This window comes from Oncorhynchus mykiss, chromosome 20 (assembly GCF_057628025.1).
Source record: "Oncorhynchus mykiss isolate SJ-2025 chromosome 20, ASM5762802v1, whole genome shotgun sequence".
Classification (NCBI taxonomy): domain Eukaryota; kingdom Metazoa; phylum Chordata; class Actinopteri; order Salmoniformes; family Salmonidae; genus Oncorhynchus; species Oncorhynchus mykiss.
The window spans coordinates 7957159-7977188 of NC_143041.1; the positions used below are offsets into that span (position 1 = coordinate 7957159).

General features: G+C 45.3%; 1 protein-coding gene across 3 annotated transcripts in view; it reads left to right on the forward strand.

Moving 5' to 3' along the window:
* The window catches only part of LOC149974317 (protein tweety homolog 2-like), a 111512-nt gene that overhangs the window by 12451 nt on the left and 79031 nt on the right, over window positions 1-20030 (forward strand). For all 3 annotated transcript variants that reach the window (XM_090212050.1, XM_090212051.1, XM_090212052.1), the window contains exon 2: window positions 12705-12877. In XM_090212050.1, the coding sequence (XP_090068176.1) occupies window positions 12705-12877 (173 nt within the window). The remainder of the gene's footprint in view (window positions 1-12704; window positions 12878-20030) is intronic.

Consider the following 20030-nt stretch of genomic DNA (forward strand, 5'->3'; position numbering starts at 1 on the left):
CATCATTAAAGAAACTCTGTTTGTTAATTCGCTTTTGGGTCCTCATTCACGCACCTGACAGCCAGGCTGAAAGAAGAATTGTTTGCATCGGGACAAAAGATGTCTGCCAACCACGTCTAGCCGTCCAATCTCAATTGTACGCCACAAACACGTGTTTCTATAAAAAGCACTTTAAGAGGCCGCTCACACGTTCTATAAGTGTGCCATGGCTGCGTGGAGTGATATAGGCCGAATGAACAGACGTTCAGTTATGTACTTACACACTACTAGTGCACACACACATACACCGATCTTTCTGCCTTATGGCTTTGCCTACAGAGACTCCTTGGGAATAATGTTCCGCTTCAGTGCCTACAAACAATCCCTTCCTCCAGACCTCCTCCTTTCTGTTGTCTTCATTCCTCCTTCCTTCCTCCCTCCTTTGCTACCTCCTTCATCTGTTTATCAGTGGTTCTCTCATCTCTGCCTCTCCCCCCATCTTATATAGATGAAAGAACCATTGTGTGTGAGCCATTGAAATAAACAACATGGTGTTGATTCAACAGCAGACGTCCTACGATATGGGACATGAGTATTCTCGTGGCTGGAGTTATGAGGAAAAAGCATGTGGGGTGTTTCTCCTTCTTTCCCATCCAATGTAGAGATGACATTGAATATCTACAGTGCATTTGGAAAGTATTCAGACCCCTTACCTTTTTCCACATTTTGTTATGTTAAACTGAGCAAGGCCTTGGTCAGGAAGGTGACCAAGAACCCGATGGTCACTCTGACAGAGCCACAGAGTTCCTCTGTAGAGATGGGAGAACCTTCCAGCAGGACAACCATCTTTGCAGCACTCCACCAATCAGGCCTTTATGATAGAGTGGCCAGACGGAAGCCACTCCTCAGTATAAGACACATGACAGCCCGCTTGGAGTTTGCCAAAAGGCAGCTAAAGTAGCCTCATACCATGAGAAACAAGATTCTCTGCTTTGATGAAATCAAGAGTGAACTATTTTTTCCTTATTGCCATTCATCACATGAATCTGGCACCATCCCTACGGTGAAGCATGGTGGTGGCAGCATCATACTGTGGGTATGTTTTTCAGAGGCAGGGACTGGGAGACTAGTCAGGATCGAGGCAAAGATGAACAGAGAAAAGTACAGAGAGATCCTTGATAAAAACCCGCTCCAGAGTGCTCAGGACCTCAGACTGGGGCAATGGTTCACCTTCCAACAGGACAATGACCCTAAGCACACAGCCAAGACAATGCAGGAGTGGCTTCGGGACAAGTCTCTAAATGTCCTTGAGTTAACCCGATCGAACATCTCTGGAGAGACCTGAAAATGGCTGTGCAGCGATGCTCCCCATCCCACCTGACAGAGCTTGAGAGGATCTGCAGATAAGAATTGGAGAAGCTCCCTAAGTACAGATGTGCCAAGCTTGTAGCGTCATAGCCAAGAAGACTAGAGGCTGTAATCCCTGCCAACGGTGCTTCAACAAAGTACTGAGTAAAGGGGCTGAATACTTGTGTAAATATGATATTTCAGGTTTTTTTTAAATACGTTTTCAAAAAGATCTAGAAACCTGTTTTTGCTTTGTCATTATGGGTATTTTGTGTAGATTGATGAGTTAAAAAAAATATATTTAATACATTTTAGAATAAGGCTGTAACGTAACAAAAGGTGTAAAAAGTCAAGGGGTGTGAATACTTTCGGAATGCACTGAAAGTCCTTTCATTTGATGTCTTTATGTTTATTAAAGTCTACACTGAGCTAAGCTTTTGTCCTTTGACTTGTGATTATGTCATTTGAAACATTTTCACTCAATTGCTGAGATTTTCTCTGGCTCGTGTGACGGGGTTGGGCCGGGAAATGGGACAGTGGTCAGGGTTTAAAACTATGGCTCTACTGTTGTGGAACTACATTTGACCTGTCTATCCTCATGGGAAAAAGAGAAACTGACCGCTGCTAGTTTTGGCCTGGCAGTTTAGGTCTAAGCATGGTTTGTCTTAAGTATGACCATTGTATTCTCTCAAGTTACTTTTGTTGGCTTGTCTGTCTGTTTGTTTGTTTGTTTGTTTCGCTGTCGATAAAGTGGATTCTGCCTCTGGGTATGAGTTTAGATTGTTAATGTTACTTGTTTCTGTGGGCTCTGTCTCTCCCTGAGGTTTCAAACTGTGGCTAGGTTAGCTATAAGGGTCCGCAGATGGATGATAGGATCGTTAAATTAAATACATTTTTAGATCAGGAAAATAACTTCCCACAAGTCCACTTGCCATATGTGTAATGCGGTTACAAAATGAACAAACACTGTTAGTCCAGTTGTAATGGAAAACCAAGACCCTTCTCATTTGATGGATATTTTATGGCTTTATCCGCAAGCATATCGATCTTTTCACACGGCTTACGGCTTTGCAGATTTGCTGTCTCGTTTTCTCTCCTCCTCTCTCTCCCTTTCTTTCTTTCTTTCTCTCTCTCTCTCTCTCTCTCTCTCTCTCTCTCTCTTGTTCTCTCCCTCCTCTCCTCATCTCCTCCCCCATTTCCCTCCTTTACTCTCTCTCCCCCCTGTCTCTCCCCCAAACAGCAGTGTGTAACCTAATTGTCATAGCTCACAGTGATTCACTTTAGACTACTTAGCTCCTGTGTTGACTAGTTGAGATGTCTATTCCATGTAGTCATCCTCATCCTATGCCTCATACGTAATCCGTTGTGAGCGGTGGTCACATACACACACACACACACACACACACACACACACACACACACACACACACACACACACACACACACACACACACACACACACACACACACACACACACACAAACAGTGCCACAGGCAAGCAGGCCCCCTCTGGCCCAGCAGAAGGTCATTAACCTCAATCTGTCTCCATCCAGATAGGGTTCTGTTGATTAGCATCGCTCCTTATTGCCATCTATGGAGCTGGGACTGCAAATGTACTGTTGTTGTGTTCACATGGGCTGTCTGTCCTTCTGTCCACCCCTGGTACTGATCTTACAAGACAAGTCACTATACTGTATTATGTAATGTAGGCATCAAGGTTTATTCTTGTCTAATGTCCATAAACAGGCCTTTGACCAAAGCAAAGTGAATGCGACCAGCAATGGGATCCTTTTACAGACTCCCTTGTGTGTATTGGTATTTCTCATTTTCTTACTGTCTATGCATTTTATAACAAAGCACAAACACGGTTGTTCTTTTGTTATCAAGGCCTTATAAGGTGTGTGTGAGAGAGTGTTTGTTTGCCAAGCATGGCTCCACCAATGTTTTGTGAACTAGGACGACAGGACAAGTGTATTCATGCAGCAGGCCAGTGAAATTCCCTCCAGCAGAACATAGTGGATGCCTGCTATAGTAACCGGGTTGGACAGGGGTGGCTGTGTGGGGGTCTGCGATGGATGGGGGATGGGTCTCCTCTTTGTTGTGTGGTAGGAGTATCACACACTGACCTCTCCAAGGCCCCTGGGGTGAGGGTTGAGGTTCAGGGTCTGGGAGGAGGGTTAAGGGAATGGGTAAATACTCCAACCTTGATTGTACACAGCATAAAGGCATGAACAGATCGCTAGGATTGTTGAGCGTCTGCTGGGGGAGAGTACTTAGCACGTCTGAATAGAGTCTCGACCGTAATTGCAAACTGATTCTACGTGTAGAAACGGGAGAAAATGACAGCGGCTGTCGCCAACGCCGGGTGGTCCCTATAATAACGAACCACGCGAATGAACAGTAGACTGACGATCGGTCTTGTTAGTTTCCTCCTTAAATGTTGCCCTGGTGGAGATACCTACCTGACTCTGCTGGGATGGTCAAATTAACTCTTGCTTTACTAACTAAGAATATACCCACTGGGCCCACATTGGTTGAATCCATGTGGTTTCCATGTCATTTTAATGAAATGGAATAGACATTGAATTGACATCTGTACCCAGTGGGTTGCCTAAGGTTGGTGACAATACTGAAGTTATTCTCCTCACACACGCTTGTGCGGATGCGCCCACACAACCACAGACACACGCACACCCTCACACACCACCTCATTTGCCCCCAGAGATGGCCTGTGTTGAATAGCACAGTGCAGGCTAGCATGACAGATTCTCAGAGGCCTTTAGTATTGGGTTGTAGTAGTGATGCAGAATTGTAGAGGAGGAGACAGAAGAACTTTCCCATCCCCCTTTTCCCGTCTCATCCATAACCCATGACTCCTCCGCTTTCCACTTCTCCAGCTTTCCTCTTCCCTGCCCTCCTCTCCCTGTCCTCTGCTCTGCTCTGCAGGGACTGTATGGTGTCCTAGCTGTACATGGGCAGGGCTCTATGCACATCTCCGCCTAAATTGAACAAAGTAGGCGCACACAAACAAATTTAGGAGCACAATTAAAATTAAAATATATTTGAGGTAATAAATCCTTATACTCCTTATTTTGCTGCGCGACCTGGAATTTTACTTTAGTAACACCAGTGTGCAGCACGTAGCCTACGGGTTAGACCGTTGGGCCAGTAACTGAAAGGTTGCTTAGATCAAATCCCTGAGCTGACAAGGTAAAAATCTGTCATTCTGTGCCTGAGAAAGGGAGTTAACCCACTGTTCCCTGGGTGCTGAAGACTTGCATATTGATTATGTCAGCCCCCCCACACCTCTCTGATTCAGAAGGGTTGGGTTAAATGCGGAAGACACATTTCAGTTGAAGGCATTCAGTTGTACAACTGACAACATATCCCTCTTTCCCCTTCCCCCTAAAATGGTCGCACTGTAGAGCCCTGATAGGCAGGCCCAGCTGAGTGCACTCTTCTGGAAACACCCTCCACGTGTCAGAGTGGAACAGTCAGAGACTGGGAGAATTAAGGAAGACACTGGGGCAGACTGCTTCATTGGCATTTAGAGAGGGGGTGTTGCCCCTCACCTGCCTTGTAATTATTCTGTCTTTACTGCCTCAACTGTATCCAAACTCCCAGAGCAAGTTCTCAAGGCAGTGTGTGTAGGTTAGTGATGCGGGGTGGACGGTTTCAAGTAAAGGTCAACCGATTAACCGGAAGGGCCGATTTCAAGTTTTCATAACAATCGGAAATCGGTATTTTTGGACACCGATTTGGCCAATTATTTTTTACACCTTTATTTAACTAAGCAAGTCAGTTAAGAACACATTCTTATTTTCAATGACGGCCTAGGAACGGTGGGTTAACTGCCCTGTTCAGGGGCAGAATGACAGATTTTTACCTTGTCAGCTCGGGGATTCGTTTTTGCAACCTTCCGGTTACTAGACCAACGCTCTAACCACCTGCCTTACTTTGCACTCCACGAGGAGCCTGCATGGCAGGCTGACTACCTGTTACACGAGGGTAGCAAGAAGCCAAGGTAAGTTCCTAGCTAGCATTAAACTTATCTTATAAAAAACAATCAAAATTTGCCAGAATTGTACATAATTATGACATAACATTGAAGGTTGTACAATGTAACAGCAATATTTAGACTTAGGGATGCCACCAGTTAGATAAAATACGGAACGGTTCCGTATTTCACTGAAAGAATAAACGTTCTGTTTTCGAAATGATCGTTTCCGGATTCGACCAAATCAATGACCAAAGGCTGTTATTTCTGTGTGTTATTATGTTATAATTAAGTCTATAATTTGATATTTGATGAGCGATGGTAGGAGGCAGCAGGCTCGTAAGCATTCATTCAAACAGCACTCTTAGCTGTGCTTCAAGCATTGAGCTTTTTATCACTTCAAGCGGTAGTAAAAGATTGTGAGGCTCTATACATATTTTACAGTCACGAGACTGGACTTCAAATAGGCCTATGGCATGTCAAGGGAACTGTAGCCTACTGTTTAGATGGGTTAAATGGAAACTGAAATCTGGACATTGACTAACCAGAATAGCCTACAGTTTTTTGGCAAACTCCAAAGACCTCTCACAGGTGTTGCTCGCGGTTTGAGCAAGAAAACAATAACTTATTTGATAAATGTAATGAAGTGCTTGCTGCCCATAGCCTATAGATGAAGGGCCTACATGTATCAGCTTTCACAGTGAATGCTTTTGTTTATACGTTTTGTGCAAATGAATTGAACATCGCCAAAAGCATCAACAAAAAATATTGCACCTCTGGCGTAACGGACATTCTGGGGTAATAAATAGATAACCCTTCTCTTGTAATACTCGTCCCGTGCGAATAGGGCTATAGCCTTAATAATTACTCCTGCAGAATTAAGCATTTATTGCATTAAAATTATACACCAAATGTAGGCAAAATTTGGTAGGCCTGATGACCGACAACGATGAGACAGCCTATAGGGAGGAGGTTAGAGACCTGGCAGTGTGGTGCCAGGACAACAACATCTCCCTCAATGTGAGCAAGACTAAGGAGTTGATAGTGGACTACAGGAAAAGGCGGGCCGAACAGTCCCCCATTAACATCGACGGGGCTGTAGTGGAGCGAGTCGAGAGTTTTAAGTTCCTTGGTGTCCACATCACCAACAAAATATCATCGTCCAAATATACCAAGACAGCCGTGAAGAGGGCACGACAAAACCTTTTCCCCCTCAGGAGACTGTAGGGATTTGGCATGGCTCCCCAGATCCTCAAGAGGAACTGCGGCTGCACCATCGAGAGCATCCTGACCGGTTGCATCGCCGCCTGGTGTGGCAACTGCTCGGTATCTGACCGTGGGGCGCTGCGGAGGGTAGTGCGGGCCCGGTACATCGCTGGGGCCAGGCTTCCTGCCATCCAGGATCTATATAATATAATAGGAAAGCCCATAAAATTGTCAGAGACTCCAGTCACCCAAGTTATGAACTGTTTTCTCTGCTACCGCACGGCAAGCAGTACCGGAGCGTCAAGTCTAGGACCAAAACAGCTTCTACCCCCAAGCCATAAGACTGCTGAACAATTCATAAAATTGCCACCTGTCACGCCCTGGCCTTAGTTATCTTTGTTTTCTTTATTATTTTGGTTAGGTCAGGGTGTGACATGGGGGATTTATGTGTTTTGACTGGTCTAGGGGTTTTGTATGTTTATGGGGTGTTATCTAGTCTAGGTGTTTATGTAAGTCTATGGTTGCCTAGATTGGTTCTCAATTAGAGGCAGGTGTTTATCGTTGTCTCTGATTGGGAACCGTATTTAGGCAGCCATGTTCTTTGGGTATTTTGTGGGTGATTGTTTCCTGTGTCTGTGCCACATGGGACTGTTTCGGTGCCAGTTCACTTTGTTATTTTCTATTTGTGTTCATGTTGAGTTTTCTTATTAAATACCATGGACACTTACCACGCCGCATATTGGTCCGATCCTTGCTACACCTCCTCTTCAGAGGAAGAGGAGGAAATCTGTCGTGACACCACTGGACAATTTACAGTGACCCACCCCCCTCCCTTTTGTACACTGTTGCTACTCGCTGTTTGTTTGTTGCCTGTGCATGGTCGCTTCGCCCCGACCTACGTGTACAGATTACCTCAACTAGCCTGTACCCCTGCACACTGACTCGGTACCGGTGCCCCCTGTATATAGCCTCGTTATTCTTATTGTGTTACTTTGTATTATTACTTTTTATTTTAGTCTACTTGGTAAATATTTTCTTCTTCTTGAACTGCACTGTTGGTTAAGGGCTTGTAAGTAAGCATTTCACGGTAAAGTGTACACTTGTTGTATTCGGCGCATGTGACAAGGTTTGATTTGATTTGACTTCTCAAACCCCAAACCCTGGGCTGGTCTACTTGATCTGTTCCCGGAAGTCTCGCAATTTTGCACATCTGAGTTTAAAAACTCTGTGGTTGTAATGTAAACCACTCCCTCGTTGCCTCCTTGGAGATTTATTTTCCCTGCCTTTTGGCAGCACATGATGCTGCCTCTTTTGTCCCAACAGTCCCATGCTCCCTTGGTGCAGCAGTGTGAGAACCAGTGCTTGTAAGCTACAACCTGTTCCCGTCCAGCCTCAGCCTGTAAATGGTTGAGGCTATTCAAGAAGGTGTGATAGACGGCTGAAAAGGCTGTCTGTCTGTCTCAGCTGGGACTGGGAGTGGTACTTATAGCAAGACTACTCTCGACGTCAAGTCAGTTAACCTGACAGGAATGAATGGACGAAACCAGACTGCATTATCCAAATTGTCGGTCACGATGCTGAGAAACTGCAATCGGCTATTAGTTAGTTAGGCTAGTCGTTGCTGTGGCTGAAGCACCTCTTTTGTTCTCCCATGTCCTTATCATGGCCGACTCCTGCCCCCCCCCCCCCCCCCGCCCCCATCTCTCTTCCGCTATCTTTCTCCTCTACCCCATTCTCTCTTTCTCATCTCTCCACACACCATGTTGTTTTTCTATACTCATCATCCAATATTATGTTTTACTCCCTCCTCCACCCCCTCTCCTCCCTTCCTTCCCTCTCTCCCTGGGAATTAATTTCTGCTGAGCTACATCTTCCTATCTTCCTCTCCTCCATCACTGCCTCCAAGTCCCCCCCTCCCCCCATCAAGGGATGAGGTAGAAACAAAAAGTGGGGATGTGGTGGTGGTGGGTGAGTGGAGGAAGGAGGGTGTTGCCTGCTTAGTCCAAGCCCAGTAGAAACTGGGGCAGCTCTGAGCTCTGCAAAGCAAACCCACCGATGCTCACCTCTGCGTTTATTTCTGTAGTAAAACAAGGTACAAATGATGGATGAAACGTAGCACATTGGAGTAAAATGATTGCATCAGTCTAAAATATTCTGTATGAATAATGGTGTGTGTCTCTGGCCTGAGAGTGATAAATTGTGTCTTCAGGGAGAATGATCAAGCTATCTACTATAAAATTACATTTTACTCGGATGCCTCTGTGGAGGTTAGTGATGGTCTCTTCTCTCAGTGTGTGTGTGTGTGTGTGTTAGGTTTAGAGTGAGGTTTAGGGTTAGGGGTTAGGGAAAATAGGATTTTGAATTTAGGTCCCTACAGGGATAGTAAAACATATGCAGTGTGTGTGTGTGTGTATTTCCCAGCTCACTGACTTGCCTCAGTGCAGAATACAGTTGATCCCATTATAATTTAAAAAAATGTATGTATTTTTCCACCCCCACTCTTTTACATGAGAGAAATGACAGGAGAAAGGGAGACAGAGAGAGAGTGGGGAGTGATTTTGTTAAAACCGTGAGTGCAGACACTGAATCAACTCTCCAACTCTTCATAATATCCTAGTTTATTAATTGAATGCCTTATAGCTCTTAGCCCTATCCTCACCACATTCCATATTCTCTCTCTCTGCATTTTTCTTTTCTGTCATCCACCACATAGGCCTATTCATTCCTTACCTCCGTACCTCCCTGTTTGCTCAAGAGGAATCACAAGATGCAGTGTGTGTAGCTTCAGCAGGGCTGCCTGTCACATGCTGCTTAATTCAAATAGGCTGGGAGTGATAATTCCCCTTTTCACTCATCCTCAGTGCTCCCTCGACAGAGACCAAGGGCAACCACCAAACCTGGCCGTTGCCATGGCGATGTGAAGGGGGGCGGGGGGAAGGTTAGTGGAGCTCATTTGCCCCTTCCCAACTCCCATCTCCCAGCCAAGTGGTTTCATTCCGACCCCTCCCCATAATCTCACCCCAACAGCCCCCCTGTAGCCCCCATCTCATCTAATATCCTCACCTAAAATGCACTGTAGGACCCCCTCCATCTTCTCTCATCCCCCTTTTGAGTACTTCTCACTCCAGGGTGGTTAACCCTCCACCTCCAAGTCACTCCCGCACTCAGGGTCATCACCCCCATCCAACCCCCACCCCTTAACCTAACCAGGGTCCGCTTTGATTTGTTTTACCAAGAGCACCTTTTAACCCATTTAAGCTAAGTGGGTGCCTTTTTTTGACCACACACACACAGAGACACCAATAAACATCTGTGCTACAGCGAACAGACTGTTTCTCTCTACACACATGCTCACACCTCTATCATCAAACATGTTCTACGGTAGGGATGGGCATCTGCGGCCCCTCATGAAGAGTTCAGATTTTGTGGTCCCCACCCCCATCAAAAGTTGCCCATCCCTGTTCTACAGGGGATGGGTGGGCAGTATGACAGAAGGGTAAGAAAAGGGGGGATGGTGATGAGGGTCTTATGGTCTTTTGATTGAACTGGCCCCCTCTGGACACTTCCTCTATGGTAGCATCCCAAATGGTACCCCTATATAGTGGACTACAGGGCTCTGATCAAAAATAGTGGACTACATGCAGAATGGGGTGCCATTTGGAATACAGCCTATGTTTTATAGCTGGGTATTGATTTCACCAGATGAGCCCTTTCTCCCCTTACCTCCCCCTCTCTGCAGGAGAGGCATGTAGCCATGAAAATGGGACATGAGGCATCAGGCATCCCTCCCTCACTCCTCAACAGATGGAGGTGAGGTTGGAGGATTAGGAAGACGGGGCATAATGGGGATTAATCAGGATGCAAAGAGGCGTGAGGAATTAAGATAACTAGCCTGGTATGTATGCATACTGAACGCATTGAGGTATTATGGTTATGAGCTTACATTCAGAACAGCTCTAACTATAATGCCCTCAATAGTATTACAGAACAGGTGACATCATCACAGCACGTAAACAGACAGATGGCTATGGACAGACAGGAAGACAAGCAGAAAGGCAAACAGACATACAGGCAGGCAGGCAGGCTGGCAGACATACAGCCATACGGACAGACAGATAGACAAATGTAAGATTGACAAAAAGGGTGAGACAGAGAAAGAGGCATAATAATAGGTAACAACAAATAATACTATTGCTGTCTTAAGTTGCTGTCTGGGTAGCTATTCTTGTCCCATCCCCTTCACCTCTCTCTGGAGGAGGGAGGGATGGTGTGAGGGAGTGAGGAGGGATGGGGAAAGAATAAGAGAGGGGTATGAGAAAGCACCTGCTCCCCAGATGAAACTGAAGGAAGAAGGGATCCTCTTCTCCTCTCTACTCACCTCTCCCCTCCTCTCATCTCCTCTCTTTTCCTCTCTACTCTCCCTTCCTCTCCCCTCCTCTCCCCTCCTCTCTTCTCCTCTCTTCTCACCTCACCTCTCTGCTCCTCCCCTCCTCTCATCTCCTCTCCCCTCCTCTCTACACACCTCTCCTCTTTTCTCCTCTCTACTCACCTCTCCCCTCCTCCTCTCCTCTCCCCTCCCCTCCTCTCTTCTCCTCTCTACTCACCTCTCCCCTCCTCTACACACCTCTCTCCTCCTCTCCACACACCTCTCCCCTCCTCTCATCTCCTCTCCCCGCCTCTCATCTCCTCTCCGCTCCTCTCCCCTGCTCTCTTCTCCTCTCTACTCACTTCTCCCCTCCTCTCTTCTCCTCTCCCCTCCTCTCTTCTCCTCTCTACTCACCTCTCCCCTCCTCTTCTCTCCTCTCCCCTTCCATCCCCTCCTCTCTACTCACCTCTCCCCTCCTCTCATCTCCTCTCCTCATCTACTCCCCCCTCCTTTCATCTCCTCTCCCCTCCTCTCCCCTGCTCTCTTCACCTCTCCCCTCCTCTCTTCTCTCTCCTACTCTCTTCTCCTCTCTACTCACCTTTCCCCTCCTCTCATCTCCTCTACCCTCCTCTCCCCTTCTCTCCCCTCCTCTCTTCTCCTCTCTACTCACCTCTCCCCTCCTCTCCCCTCCTTTCTACTCACCTCTCCCCTCATCTCCTCTCCCCACCTCTCATCTCCTCTCCCCTCCTCTCTTATCCTCTCTCCCCTCCTCTCCCCTCTTCTCACCTCCTCTCATCTCCTTTCCCTTCCTCTCATCTCCTCTCCTCTCCTCTCCTCTCCTCTCCTCTCCACTTCTCTCATCTCTTCTCATTTCCTCTCCCCACCTCTCCACTCCTCTCATCTCCTCTCCTCTCATCTCCTCTCACAGGTTCATGACTACATTTCTCGTCCTCTGGCTCTTATCCACACACATGCATAAATCACACATTCAAATGATGTGCCATTTATGCAGAATACTTTGCTCTCCTCATTCAATTACATTTCAATCCAATTTAATGGCTTTATTGGCATGGGAAACATATGTTAACATTGCCAGAGCAAGTGAACTAGATAATAAAGAAAAGGGAAATAAACAATACAAATGGACAGTAAATATTATACTCACAAAAGTTCCACAAGAATAAATACATTACAAATGTCATATTATGTGCAAATAGTTAAAGTACAAAAGGGAAAAAAATAAACATAAATATGGGTTGTATTTACAATGGTGTTTGTTCTTAACTGGTTGCCCTTTTCACAAATCTTGCTGCTGTGATGGCACACTGTGGTATTTCACCCAATAGATATGGGAGTTTATCAAAATTGGGTTTGTTCAAATTCTTTGTGTATCTGTGTTCTCTGACTGTCATCACTCAAGCTTCATTCAATCTTTATCTGGATCCTCAAAGGATCAGAGAGTGATGAGTGTCAATGCTGATGCTGTGTGTTTGATGTACCTATGCATCAGTATGCAAACTGAACAAATGCTCAAAGAAATTACATCTAAAATTGCTGTAGTGAATGAGTTGCCATGCAGAGTGAGTCCCGAGGTTGAGGATACCTTCTACTGTGTGTTCTGTTTTTGACATTGACATTGATATCCAGTTATTTAACTCTCTCTCTCTCTCTCTCTCTCTCTCTCTCTCTCTCTCTCTCTCATATATATATATATATATATATATACACTCTCTTTTTCTATCTCTATCCTCTATCACCCCCCCCCCCCCCCCCCCGTCTCTCTTGCTCTCTCTCCATCTCTCCCAATAGTCGTTAATCTTCCTGGGCTGTGTGGCGGCTGCGGGCCTGGGCCTGAATCTGCTCTGTCTGGCTATCTACCTGAGCTGTCTGTGCTGCTGTCGGAAAGACGAGGAGGAGGAGAGCAAGAGGCCCAACTCCTGCTGTGTCACCTGGTCCGCCGTCGTCGCTGGACTCATCAGCTGGTGAGAAAGACACTATTACAATTACTAACCCACCTACTGTCTGTCATGGTAGTCTGTTATGGGACTAGTGGTGGGCTCACAGTCCTGAGAAAATAGAAAATGTCCACAGACAATAGGGTAGGTAGGCGGCCACAGCACTCCAAATGTTTCATTAATAAAAGTCATCCATGTAAGGGAATTTCCTCTTTTTTCACCCAACTTTGAACCTCAATCCAATTGACAACTCAACCAAATGTAAATCAAAACTAGAAGTTCAACTGACGTCTGTACCCAGTGGGTTGTTTCCCCTCATCAATGTTGTTATATATCAAGGGAAGTACTTAGAATGACATTAGCTGAAAGAATTCCCTTTGATCAAAGACAAGGAGACAAACAAAAATGTACTTCAAAGAACTTTTCACTACCTCACTCTCTTTGTGGTAAAACTTTACAAAGGCTTGAATTATCTAATAGAATCTGTCTGCCAATAGGGTCTGCGGGGAACCCCTTGGCATGTGGGTTACATCATCTGATCTGTATTGATAAGGTTCAGGATCATTGTCATCTCCTGGAAAGTGTCCCAAATGGCACCCTATTCCCTATTTAGTAAAATAATTTTGACGGGGTTTATAGGGCTTTGGTCAAAAGTAGTGCACTATGTAGGGAATAGGGTGTCATTAGGGATTCATCCGAGATGGTCGTCCGCACAATGTGCCCTAATTGAATCTGTTTGGAGCAGTGGGCACTTGTGTCCTCCATCTCGTGACAGTCATCATCTCAGTCCAGTGCTCTGTTCTTATTGAGTTATGCTGGTCACTGGCATTTCCTCTCGTCAGCCATGTTGCAGACAGACACACACACACACACACGCGCGCGCACGCACACACGCACACACACACACACACACGCAAACAAACACACACGCGCAAACGAACATACAGACTCACAGTGTTGTAACTTTAATGTGTTACAGAGTTAATGTTTAAGTTAATTTATGGAGCTGTATCTAAAGATATTTCTTTACAGTTATTTACATATGTAATTGTATTGGTTTGTATTGAATTACGCTTTTTGACTGCAAGTTCCAGAATGCACGCCCAATTTTTCAGTTTTTGATTTGTTAAAAAAGTTTGAAATATCCAATAAATGTCGTTCCACTTCATGATTGTGTCCCACTTGTTGTTGATTCTTCACAAAAAAATACAGTTTTATATCTTTATGTTTGAAGCCTGAAATGTGGCAAAAGGTCGCAAAGTTCAAGGGGGCCGAATACTTTCGCAAGGCACTGTATGTGCAGGTGCAAGTTGATTAAGCTGACTTTCCGATAGCATCTTACCTGCATTGCTCTGTAGTATCTAAAGTTGTTAAATGTAACGTGAACAAGTATTATTACTAAAAGAACCTTTCATATCAAACCCGACGTCCCGAGTCATTACTTTGAAGTTAGTAAAATATTTGTGCCGAAACACGGAATATGAGCTGCGACGAAGAAGTGGCTGAAATGGCTGAGGAGGAACGTCGGCATGAAGCAGAAAGAATGAGACGAAAGCGGGGTACCATTCGAGGCACCACAACGCGGATTTTGAATCAGATTGACGTGGAAATATCCCAGTCAAATCCGGATACCGATCACTTGAGTACATTGTTGGAATTGCTATCAGCTAAGGAGGACAGTTTGTTTGAACTCGATCGTGGAATTGAAAAGTTAATGCCATTGGACGGATTATCATGCTGAAGAGTCGTGCACAGAGTGATAATGAAGAAACAGGACGTCAATCCACTACCAGCACGGGTGAGTGACGCTAACTCAAACATATCACAGAGACAATCAGTAAGGCTACCAAAGTTGATTATTGAGAAATTCTATGGAGATGTCAGTATGTGGCAGGAGTTTTGGAGCCAGTATGAGACTGCTATTCACAACAATGATTCACTGTGTAATAAAGAGAAGTTTACCTATCTGAAAACGCATCTCACTGGACCAGCTGCAAAGGCAGTAGCAGGACTGATGTTAACAGACAGTAACTATGATAATGCAATCGCTCTACTCAAGACCAGATTTAGAATTAAAGATCTTGTGATTAGTGCTCACATGTCAAAGCTACTGAATCTCACACCTGTGAAGAAATCCTCTGATCTAAATGCATTGAGGCAGCTATATGATGAATGTGAAATTCAGATTAGGAGCCTGGAATCACTGGGTGTAGTGTCAGAAACCTATGGAAGCCTACTATGCCCAATCTTACTGCAGATGATTCCAGAGGACATAGCTCTTGACTATAATCGTCATAGGGGAGCAGATGATGAATGGAAAGTGTCTGAGATTATCAGTTTCCTACAGAAAGAGGTTCAGAGCAGGGAGAGAGCGCTACAAGTGACAAGATCATACAACCAACAGAAAGAGAGCAAACCATGGAACAAGTCATGCTTCTCCAATGAAATGAAAACAAAAAGACCCATCTGCTGCAGCACTGCATACAGCCAGCCAGAAGGAACAACAAACGTGTCTATTCTGTGACAGTGCAGACCACAAATCAGAAAACTGCCCTGACCACAATATTGCTACCCGCAAAGAGAAACTAAAGAAAATGGGAAGATGCTTTGTATGTTTAGGACAGAGACACATAGCAAAATTCTGTAAAGTCAAAGATGTGTCATGTGCAACATGTGGAAGCAGACATCACATTCCGGTGCGTACCAGTAAGAGGAGTGAGGTGCAACCCCCTACTGTTTCTGTAGATGCTGTTGTTTCCTCAGTTATTCCTCATTCAGTGAAGATGAAACCAGATGGACAGAACACTGTGTTGCTACAAACGGCAAAGGCATGGGTAGAAGGCCAATCGGGCAGGAAGATAGCTCGTTGCTTACTAGATGGAGGCAGTCAGAGAAGCTTCATACATGAAAACCTTGTGAAGGGCTTGAAGCTACCAGTAATCAGACAAGAGGCACTCACTCTTCACACGTTTGGCTCCTCTGCCCCAGCAACATCCCAACGCAAAACAGTGAAAGTCATCTTAGAGAATGTCTGGGACAAACAGCAGAGAATAGAGATAGAGGCAATTGAAAACCCACAAGTGTGCACAGCTGTGATGAAGGTTCCTGGTGAACGGATTCAGCATGAGCTCAGTAAAAGGGGACTGCAGCTCGCAGACTTTCCAGGAGATGACAATGATCCTGAACTCTCTGTCCTGATAGGAGCCGACTACTACTGGCAGATAGTATCAGGCAGAGTGGAGCGACTGACGGAGACGCTAGTTGCTTTAGAGAGCACCTTTGGATGGTCGGTGCACGGACCCGTGTCCATGTCAAGTGTCGCCGAGGCAACCTGCATGTTCATCCCACTTGATGAAGACACATTAGTCTCCAAGCAACTGCATGCATTCTGGGAGCTTGAGTCGCTGGGTATTCTAAGCGAGAAAACACAGAACCCAGAGGAAAACGAGGCTCTACAAAGGTTCGAGGAAACAACCACCTTCAAAGATGGGCAATACCATGTGGAGTTGCCATGGAAACGAGAAATGCCAGAACTCCAAGACAACTATAGAATCGCCAAGAAACGGTTTGAAGGTCTGAAGAAAAGGCTGAAGAAGGATGTGACGTTGTACAGCAGATACAATGAAGTTGTAGAAGACTACTTACAACAAGATATGGCAGAGGATGTGCCCAAGGACAACGCATCAAGTGCAGACAACGTAAAATACTACTTACCTCACCATGCAGTACTCCGAGAAGATAAGGTGACAACAAACCTGAGAGTGGTGTTTGATGCCTCGTCCCATGAAGATGGCTGTCCATCCCTCAATGACTGTCTACTCACAGGACCGAACCTGAATCCGGATCTGCTCAGCGTTCTGATAAAGTTCAGACTACATGAGATGGCATTCATGGCAGACATCAAGAAAGCTTTCCTGCAGATATCCCTAGCAGAGAGAGACAGAGACGCCGTGAGATTTCTATTGCTCACTGGCCCACCAAGGGGAGAAAATGAAGAGGAGCTGCGTGTGCTGAGGATGAAAAGAGTGGTATTTGGAGCTTCCCCAAGTCCAATTTTGCTGGCAGCTACAATCAGGAAGCACCTGAAACAATATGAAACAGAACAACCAGAAGTTGTAGAGATACTGAGAGAGTCACTCTACGTAGATGACTTCATTGCAAGTTCACGCAATGTTGAAGAGGCTTACCTTGTGACAACAACTGCAAAGCAAATGCTGTTGATTGCAGGCATGGACCTCTGCAAATGGATGACCAATTCTCCTGAATTGAAAACAAAATGGGAGGAGAGTACGACAACTGACCACCCGTTGACGTTACAAACACAAGGATTAGTGCTGAAGGTTTTAGGTTTAGTATGCAGGCCGGAAACGGATGACTTTGTGTTTGACCTCAGGCCGCTACTGAGCATTCTAAAGCAAAAGGAAAACACAAAGAGAAGTGTTCTGCAGTCGTCTGCACCTATCTTCGACCCTCTTTGTTTCTTAACTCCCTTCACCATGTTCCAGGAAATGTGGGAGAGGGGACTCAGCTGGGACGAAGAATTACCACCTGATCTGACACAAGAATGGCAACAGTGGTGTTCAGAACTACCCCAGTTACACCAGCTCACCATACCAAGGTGGTACCGAACAGACATGCGGCCACAGAATAACCACACCCTGAAACTACACGTGTTCTGTGATGCAAGTGAAAGGGCTTACAGTATAGTAGCTTACTTGCAAGGTGAGTCACAAGACAGGGAAACAACAAGTCTAGTCGCATCCAAGTCCAGGGTAGCCCCACTTAAGAAAATGACGCCTTCACACCTGGAGCTCATGGGAGCTGTGATTGGAGCGAGACTAGCAAACAACATGATGACCACACTGAAAATGGAAGAAAAACAGATTAAAATGTGGACAGACTCGATGATCGTGCTGCATTGGATTTGCAGCTCAGCTCAGAAATGTAAACAGTTTGTTGCGAACAGAGTGACGGAGATCCAGTCCTTGACCAATCCAGAGTCATGGTCACATATTGAAGGGAAAACTAATCCAGCTGACCTCCCTACAAGAGGACAAACTGTTCGAAACTTGACACAGAGCGAGCTATGGTGGAATGGACCCAGAATTCTGACATCACCCAATCAGTCCGAAGATATAAACCTTGATAACAAGGTTCCGGAAGAGGTGAATATAGAACTCAAGTCCAGTTGCCAGGTTACTGTACAACTCGCAGCAAACAGCACATACATTACTGAACCTGTGTTGGAGCTTGAAAGGTACAGCAAACTGAAAAGAGTGTTCAGAGTCACCGCCTGGATAAAGAGATTCATAGCCAATGCTCGTACAACCATAAAGATGCAAGGTGAACTGACTGCTGACGAACTGTTCGATGCAGAAAAGTACTGGATTAAGGTAACACAACAACAGAGTTTTGGACAGGAGATCAAACTACCGAAGGCAGGAAAAAGCCTAAACAATGACTGTAAAATCAGAGAACTGAAACCTTTCCTGGACGAACACGAACTGCTCAGTGTAGGAGGAAGACTGCAACAGTCCAACTTCACATTCAGAGAGCAGCACCCATGGGTTCTGCCCAATAAGTACAGATACTCAGAAATGCTGTTACAGTACCACCATGAGAAGGTGATGCATTCTGGAGCAAGTGACACTCAGCACCCAACACTAAACAAGGAGGAATTGACACGCAGATGGAAGTACAGGCAGAGACTTGTGACCAGTTTCTGGAACTGTTGGCAAAGAGACTACTTGCTGGATCTAAAGTCAGCACACCGCTGTGACACACCACAGCCCACCCCACTGAAAGCGGGTGACGTTGTACTCATTGGAGAAGATAACACACCCAGACAAACCTGGAAACTAGGAAAGATTGAAGAACTGTTTCCAGGCCGAGATGGCCTAGTTATATCATGTTCAGTTCGTACTGCTTCAGGGACTTTGTTGAGGAGACCTATTCAGTTGATATACTGCCTAGAGATCTAGATGAACAGTTGTTCATCGGGGGGAGAGGATGTTGTAACTTTAATGTGTTACAGAGTTAATGTTTAAGTTAATTCATGGAGCTGTATCTAAAGATATTTCTTTACAGTTATTTACATATGTAATTGTATTGGTTTGTATTGAATTACGCTTTTTGACTGCAAGTTCCAGAATGCCTTGCGACAGGAACGAGAGAGATAACGCGCCAATTATGTGCAGGTGCAAGTTGATTAAGCTGACTTTCCGATAGCATCTTACCTGCATTGCTCTGTAGTATCTAAAGTTGTTAAATGTAACGTGAACAAGTATTATTACTAAAAGAACCTTTCATATCAAACCCGACGTCCCGTTCATCTAAAACACAGTGCATTCAGAAAGTATTCAGACCCCTTTTTGTTACGTTACAGCTTTATTATAAAACGTATTAAATATATTTTTTTCCTCAGCAATCTATACACAATACCCCATCATTTTTACAAAATTCTAAAAATGTAAAACTGAAATATCAAATTTACATAAGTATTCAGACCCTTTACTCAGGACTTTGTTGAAGCACTTTTGGCAGTGATTACAGCCTCGTGTCTTCTTGGGTATGACGCTACAAGCTTGGCACACCTGTATTTGGGGAGTTTCTCCCATTCTTCTATGCAGATCACTTCAAGCTCAGTCAGGTTTGATGGGGAGTGTCACTTCACAGCTATTTTCAGGTCTCTCCAGAGATGTTCAATCGGGTTCAAGTCCCTGGCTGGGCCACTCAAGGACATTCAGAGACTTGTCCGGAAGCCACTCCTGCGTTTTCTTGGCTGTGTGCTTTGGGTCGTTGTCCTGTTGGAAGGTGAACCTTCGCCCCAGTCTGAGGTCCTGAGCACTCTGGAGCAGGTTTTCATCAAGGATCTCTCTGTACTTTACTCCGTTCATTTTTCCCTCGAACCTGACTAGTCTCCCAGTCCCTGCCGCTGAAAAACATCCCCACAGCATGATGTTGCCACCACCATACTTTACTGTAGGAATGGTGCCAGGTTTCCCCAAGACGTGACGTTTGGCATTCAGTCCAAAGAGTTCAATCTTGGTTTCATCAGACCAAAGAATCTTTGGATGCCTTTTGGCAAACTCCAAGTGGGCTGTCATGTTCTTTTTACTGAGGAATGGATTCCGTCTGGCCACTCTACCATAAAGGCCTGATTGGTGGAGTGCTGCAGAGA